Here is a 7,500-nt window from a genome sequence, read left to right on the forward strand (position 1 = left end):
GAACTCTGACCTCCTCCTCCACCTCCAGGCGCTTTTCCTCGCGCACCAACTGGGCATCGAAACGCTGCAGGAAGTTCTGTCTCTCATCACGTCCCTGCCAAACATCTACACACGCACACAAAGACACAACCCCATCCATCACTGACGGTAGAGTTGGAGAAGGTCAGTCAGAGCTGCAGGAAGGGTAAACAGATCGACTGCAGGCTGGCTGAAGGGCTGGGGTTCCCCAGTCACTGAGCCAGCGAGGGGGAAGTGCAGGTGGAGGGACTAACACGCAGCTTATTGTCCCTCTGAGTGGCTCTCAGGGGCCACTTCCTAGAAGGAAGCCTAAACTTCCTGTGTACAGCTTCCCGCCTCGACGCAAGCAGGAAGTGTGGGCACAGAGCCAGGTAGGTCCTTGCAGAACAAGGCAGGTGGGCTCTGATCTTCAACAACAGAAGACTTTTTGTGAACAAAGAAAAAGGAAAATATAGGAACAGCTGATGGCCCACAAAGACTAAGTGACCCTGACTGGCCTCTCTCTGCTACAACACGTCTGGTTACCTTACAGTGTATCCTGAACAACAGCCTGTAAAAGTAAGCTTCAGATTATTTATTTGTCTTTTTCCCGACCAACGTGTCGGTGTATGAAACAGAGCCTGAACTCATGTCATCGCTGGCATCCGGATGGTTCTTCTTGACGGCTTCATCCTGGGATAAACCCTGTCAAGTTCAGGCAGGGGTCAAAGGGCATTGGTTTAACAGCTTGGGCTGGTGGCACCTCCGAACACGCGTCTGTCTTTGAAATGGGATCTGCTGGAAAGATCAGGGGTCAACTTCTCCTCCACAAGGCCCCCATTTTAAAGCCCCCCCACCTCATTTCAAAACACCCCCCAGGTAATCTGATACACATAATTACTTTCTCTACTTATGCGTTATCCAGAAGCCCCCCCACCCCAAACTCAAGTTGTTTGTTTAAATAAAGCATCCATTCTGTTGCTCTGAAAACAGAGGCCTTTGAATAGAGAGAGAAAGAATAAGAGATAGAGAGAGAGCGAGAGCGAGCAAGAGAGCGAGGGAGAGAGTGAGCAAGAGAAAGATAGAGAGAAAGCAAGAGCAAGAGAGAGAGAGAGAGAGAGAGAGAGAGAGAGAGAGAGAGAGAGAGAGAGAGAGAGAGAGAGAGAGAGAGAGAGAGAGAGAGAGAGAGAGAGAGAGAGAGAGTCAGAGCAGTGTTTTGGGGGATACAGAGCAAAGACAGTTGAGTTGCCTTTTAAGTGCTTTTATTTGACTTTAAGAGCACCGAATGATATCAAGTTTGCGCAAGAAAAAGCCAGTTTAGATTATAAACGGCGTGTCAATCAGTTCCATCTCACCCGACTGGCAACCTTACCAGCTCTCGTATGAAGAGTTCCACACTGAGACCACACACACACACACATCTGTAACAAAAGACTCTGTCAGTGGTCTAGTTTCAGCTATGTACCACCTGGTTTGTGAACAACCAGCGCTCCAAATGAAGCATGGTCAGCAGTGTTCTCTTTGCCAAGGCTACCTTCACAGTATCTGCTTCCAATATACGAAGCCATTTGTATGCCGGAGCACGCTTTTCAGCCTGGGCTTTCTTCCTCCCTTTTTCCCGCCAGGCTGGGAAGAAAAAGACCTGTTTTGTCCCAAGCTGCAGGCAGGAAGAGCAATTCGAGGGGTAAAAAAGCTCTTCCTATCGCACGGACCGGAGGGCAGGAAATTGAAATTAAATCTACGGGTCGCATCCAGGCAGTGCTCCGTGACGCTGGCATGGCACACAGGAAGGGAGAGCAATCACGGTCCCAGGTCAACAGCTCCAGCCCAGCTGGGGTGGAGAGCTGGAGAGGGGGGGGGGGGGGGATAAGGGAAGACAGGGAAAAAAGGAATAGGAAAACACAACAAGGAAGCAAAACAAAACACTGGAAGCACAATGCCTGCGACCCTCCACGTGGGAAACTTCACAGTGAGAGCGACGGGAACCTCAAACGGCCCGGTCCAACGGCCTCCTCGACCGACGCGCGCTCTCCCTGGAACCCCCACTCACCCCGGATTCGCTCGGCGCAAACGCGCGATTCACCTTCACGCTTCGTCTCGTCTAAATAAACCTAACGAGCAATCATTTTCCAATTAGAGACACCTGACACAACAGAGGCCCTTGCGTGGGATTACCAAACCGACGGCCCCTCAGACGGACAGCTGTTTGTTTTTCCATGAAAGCGTCGACGGCCAGGATGTTTGACATGGGTTTAAGGGAACGTCCAGAACACTGAGGACGTTGCGATGGCGTCTTGTGATCCTTAATGCAGAGGGTCGAGAAACAAGGAGGATGAATGGGAGGGGGCGGGGGGGGGGGGGGCAGAAGATGGAGGAGATCATCCAGCTGTGTTGAGTTACGTCCTGTCCATCCCTACACACAAGGCTTATTACTGGGAGTCTCAGAGAGCGGGGGGGGGGGAGGTCAGACCTAATAAAAACCACAAATCCATCATCCCTTTTCATATGAAACGTCCAGACGGCGGGCTTAGTGACCAGGGCCAGGTGGGGTAACGAGCGCACCCCCAACCCCACCCCGATGCCAACCGCCACGGCAGCCGCCGTCCCGTCAATAACTCAACGGGCCGTTCCTGAGGTGTGGTGTGCAGCCCAGGCGCCGTGGTCTGGCCTTCATTAGGGCTCAAAGGGCTGCTTCTGTCAGGAATGTAACCCCGCGAGCTCCAGGTTGTGTTGGCTGACGCGGTGAGACGAATCATAACGAGCAGAGAAATTAAACAGCTTTGACTCGCCATATAATTGCTTCCTGCTAACTCGCAGCTGCAGCGTGACTTGTTGTTTTTTCAACCTCTCCTTCATTCTCTCTCCTCCAGCCGAAGTGGAAGGTAAAACAGGGCAGGGCCAGATAGGAGAGATTCATTAAAACTGGCTTTAGGTGAAATTACAGTGTATTCTTTGGTAACTGGGCACGAATGCTCACTGTAGCATACTGGCTATTAAGTGAGTTAACATAAATGTTCTCGAGTGCTATTGATTGATATATATTTAGATTTTCTTCCGTAGCGGAAAATGTTTCATGGGTCGTATCTATATCCGCCATCCCGTATTCAACAGGATGTTGGAGTGTTTTACTCATTCACTCCCATTGTCCCAGGAATTAGGAAGCTGATAAACAGCTGGGAAAGGAATACATTTGACCCTGTCATTAATCTGTCCACTGTCAACTCTATCTTCAGTCAGTGAGCCTTCTTCCAAGCATTACACTCGTTCAAGGAGCAGCAATCATGGGAGAATTGGACTGGATTCTATTTCCAGTCTGATTGCATACCAATTAGATGGATTGGATATGCACTCTGCCTCTTCAACTACTAGGAATTCAAAGAGGTTTGACCCCAAACTTTGTTCTCCAAAGTTCATATGATGTTTACGCGACCGCTGCCCAAATTCATCTTTGAGTGACAGACATGTCCAATCTCAGCTTAGGTTATCGATGCTCGTAGCCGCCATGACTCGCAAACGATGTTTGTTGTTTCTGAGCCACCCTCGAAGACCTTCCAGACAGGCTGGGGAGAGCAGTGCTGACTGGCTGTGCATACATCCAGCTGTGATTTGTGGGTGTTTGCACAGGGAGACCAAGGGTCCACCAAACAGTCAAGCTGTAAAGCCCATGCCCCCCCCCCCCCCACACACACACATTAGAACCTCCTTCTCCAATCCAGACCTTCTCCTTCTCAGGTGACAGGGTCAGATAAGTAAACATGAAGTAAAGGAAGGACGGAGGCAGGGAGGGGGAGGGTGGGGCGATGGAGCGGAGGGAGACGGGGGCGGGTGGTGACGGAGTGATCAGATCCAGGACGTGGCGGTCGACTCCTCGGGGCATTCCGGCCCCGTCGAGGACTGAGCCTGTCAGGTTGCGGGGAGGTTGCTGAGAGGGTTGCGGGACGGTTCCCCGACTGTCATCCCAGAGGAAGACGGATGAGACGGACCGGGGAAGGGTGCAGCTACTCCTGGTTGTTTGACCTGGATCTTTCAGCAGCTCGGCCTAATCCCATTTCTCTACCTTGTCTCTCACTGAGGGAGTAACCTGGAGTGAACACAGACTTTGTAGGTCTACATTCCGTTGAAACCTTTCCAGAACAAGTACAAAACTAAGTACAGGGATTATAGCCATCCAGAGAGGCCAGAAACTGCTTTACTTCTGAGTGGAACTGCACACAAAACAATACGAGGTTGACATAGCGGAAAGAAATAATATTAGTTCCGCGGGAGACTTCAAGTCCAACTGCTCCCCATGGAATGTTCTAGAGTAAAGGTCAAGAGCTGGGTTTGGAGAAGACCAGACCTCTGCACACGTCTGCCCACGGGTCACTGCCACAGTGAGGCCAGGCCGCGCTGCCTCACTTCCTGTCTGAGGGCTCCTCCCGCTGGGAAACAGGAAGGAGAGTGGTGGCCATTTGCAAGCCTGTCACAAGGGGAGTTTGATTTATGGTCCCAGGGAGCCTCTTTAGCCTGCACACCCATACTGGCCGAGCCACAGAAGCTCGGAGAAGGCTTGAAGCTCACACACTCAGCATTCCTCAAGAAAGGTTATCTGCGTGGAATTGAGAGGTGTCCCATGGCCTCCTGGTGGGGGTTTTGAATTCAAATCCAAGACAGGCATCCCCAGTCCAAATCAATCCACGAGGGAGCCTAGCCCAGCCACTAGAGGGCCCCTTGACTGGACGTAAACACTCCAGCCGGCCCTGAAGACGGCCCACGGAGAGGCAGACCTGCTCGTCAGTAGAAGATATGGGTATGGCAACCAACAGATACAGTGTGGACGAACACAATGGGAGGAAGCTTGCAGATTAAACCTTATCAGGCTGACAGACAACAAGAGTGGGATCCGGAATGTCTCCTGCCCCGATGATAGACTTCCAACGTATCCTCTTCTTTTTTTATGAAATCAATGTCAAACTTTATTTTGAGACTTTTTCCCCGGAAAATGAAAGAGTGAGCACACATACGATATGGTCACTCAATACTATAAATGAAGAACAAAAATAAATCATTTTGAGTCTCAAAAGACAGTATAACATTGATGTGATAAAAGTGCGTGGAGCATATGGTGTGTGTGGCTTGCAGCGATACCCATACCTCCCAGAGAGATAGCATGGTGGAATGTGTGTTACTTTCTACATCTTTTTGATCTTTTTATTCACCTTTATACATCTTGGCTCCTTCCACGACTGTTGGAAGAAAACTGCTTGGGGGCATTTTCCAACCTTTCTCTTCCTCCTGAAAAAAAAAAAGAAAAAAAAAGAAAAGAAAAAAAAGACAAAACCACAATTAGAAATCGTCATAGTGATAAATCCTAAACAGGTGTTTCAGGAAAGAGCGCATTTTGTACTGGTAATTCGTCTACCATGATGCTCCTGTGGGATCTCCTGCTTCCATTTAAAATATGACGCCTAATAACTTAGCAAAACAAAGCGAGGGAGGGGCTTTTCAGTTCCTGTTTTTAATACAAGGGTCCTGGGTCAGTCTATGGCTAATTTAGTAGAGAGACACTGATTCTGTGGGAGTTCCAAGCTGCTCCGGTCAGGACCGTGTCTCCGCTGTGCTGTGGCACCGGGTCAAATCCTCAGCCATCGTTGATGATGTGAACACACAGCGGAGGTACTAAAGAGAGACTGGGAGTGTGATTTATGAAACGATATGTTTTTCTGCCTCACAGTCAGAGGTACAACTATTAACATTCATTTACTTTGCAACACACACACACACACACACCGGCACACACACACACACCTGCAAAACATTTAATCATTAAGGAGATTTCACGTCCCTACTCCTTTTTATCACACTGTTGATATGTAATGGTCCCCTCTAAAGATGGAAAAATCCATTTGAAAATATGAAGAGATTTTAAGTGCTCCACATTACACTTTAAATGGCGTATGACGGTGCTCAGGGTGCAAGGCAAGCCACTTCCTGGTGGAAAGGGCAGGCATGATCAACATTTCAGTTGTTCAAACAAGGTCGGGAAAACACAGGAGGCCCTAATGGAGATGTCACATGTCAGATAGGCCTGCAGGTCACAGCTGTCAATCACCTGGCTCTCGAGTTACACCGGTATCTGTCAACAACGCTAGCCTAACCCTGCCAAAAAAACATTATCCAACTAAATTGTTTCACCCAGTAGTTATTGTTCTACTATATAACACAGCTGACTAATAACTGAGAAAGCTGCATCTTGAGGTGGAATTCAGGGTTGTTCTAAACTCTGCAGGGAGTGTTAGGAACAGCAGAAGTAAGGATGTAGGAAGTCTTGCTATTGACGGCTCATTTAAGGAATGTTTGAGTGGTCTCCTGGAGACCGTTTTTGGTGGTTAGATAATAAATATGTCCATGGTTTCAACCCCTATCTCCCTCCATCTCAGTCATCCGAAAACACCGATAAACCTCATTTCTCATTTGGAGTACCAGTAGAGCACAAGTAGTTCCTGGACTGTATTTGAAAAACAAAACTGTTCCTATTGCTATGATTTTGACTTTAGGAAATGATTAAGTGTTCTGCGTAGCCAAAATAAGTATCACAGGCAACTCTAGGTCCAACCGCTCAGAATTTTCCTGAACAAACCTCTTTGTCATCTTTTCCCTTCTTCCCTTTGGTCTTTCCCTTCTTGTCTTTCTTCTTCTCCTTCCGCTCCTTCCCAGACTTCTTGTCTTTCTTTCCTTTGCTTTTCCTCTTTTTCTCCCTCTCCTCCTCTTTTGCTGCTAGCTCTGCAGCCACCTGGTTAAGGTGACAGGAGACAACATATAGTGACCATCCAGGGAGGACATCACGAACAAGAAAAGAAATACAAAAGATGAGACAGAGAACGTGAGTTTGACCTGTTCCGGTGTTTTCTGAGCGAATATGGAGGCTGATCCCCCGTCCTCAGTGTTTGGGAAGTCAGGGAACTTGCCAGTAGCGTCTCTGTGGAGAGAGACAGACCATGCTACAGTCAATTCATCATGAATGTGCTTTAATGTCATTTATCCTTCTTTAAGTCTTTGGGAAAGTCTGTTTTGGAAACTCGGTCAACTGACTGAATAAAAAAAGCATTACCACCAATCTGTATTTTATGGTGTACCTGGCACCTTTTAGAATGGTATTTTGTGTCATGGCAAAACCTTCTTTACTTACATACAATACAATACTCCAGTGCACTTTGACAAACACACAAACACAAACGCATGCACACACACATCCCCCTGCCATTCCAACAGCCCACCCAACTCCAAGTTCTCATCTTATTTTGACACCACCCCAGCATTCAGAGGCTTTGCTAATCTTGGTGGTCTCCTCGGGGGCCAGGAAGCCCTTGGATTCTCATCAGGGTCTGGGAGGAAGCTCCACTGGCGGTGGGTCTGCGAACCCCGGAGGGTGGCTCTCTTTATCCATCATGGTGCTTATGTTATTGTCAGCGTTCCAGCCGGGGTCAGAGCAGAGGGCAGCAGCTCAGAGCGCTGGGACAGAGC

General features: G+C 48.7%; 1 protein-coding gene across 1 annotated transcript in view; it reads right to left on the bottom strand.

The window, feature by feature from the left end:
* drc11 (dynein regulatory complex subunit 11) overlaps nucleotides 1-7,500 on the bottom strand; it is a 24,572-nt gene that overhangs the window by 10,375 nt on the left and 6,697 nt on the right. Inside the window, exons 7-10 of the mRNA XM_084668540.1 lie at nucleotides 6,871-6,955; nucleotides 6,617-6,769; nucleotides 5,196-5,271; nucleotides 1-105 (exon numbers count right to left, since the gene is read on the bottom strand). The exon at nucleotides 1-105 is cut by the window's left edge and continues 2 nt beyond it. Of these exons, the coding sequence (XP_084524666.1) occupies nucleotides 1-105; nucleotides 5,196-5,271; nucleotides 6,617-6,769; nucleotides 6,871-6,955 (419 nt within the window). The remainder of the gene's footprint in view (nucleotides 106-5,195; nucleotides 5,272-6,616; nucleotides 6,770-6,870; nucleotides 6,956-7,500) is intronic.

The sequence above is a fragment of the Hypomesus nipponensis genome, chromosome 12, assembly GCF_054491055.1.
Source record: "Hypomesus nipponensis isolate SF chromosome 12, ASM5449105v1, whole genome shotgun sequence".
In the NCBI taxonomy this organism is placed as follows: domain Eukaryota; kingdom Metazoa; phylum Chordata; class Actinopteri; order Osmeriformes; family Osmeridae; genus Hypomesus; species Hypomesus nipponensis.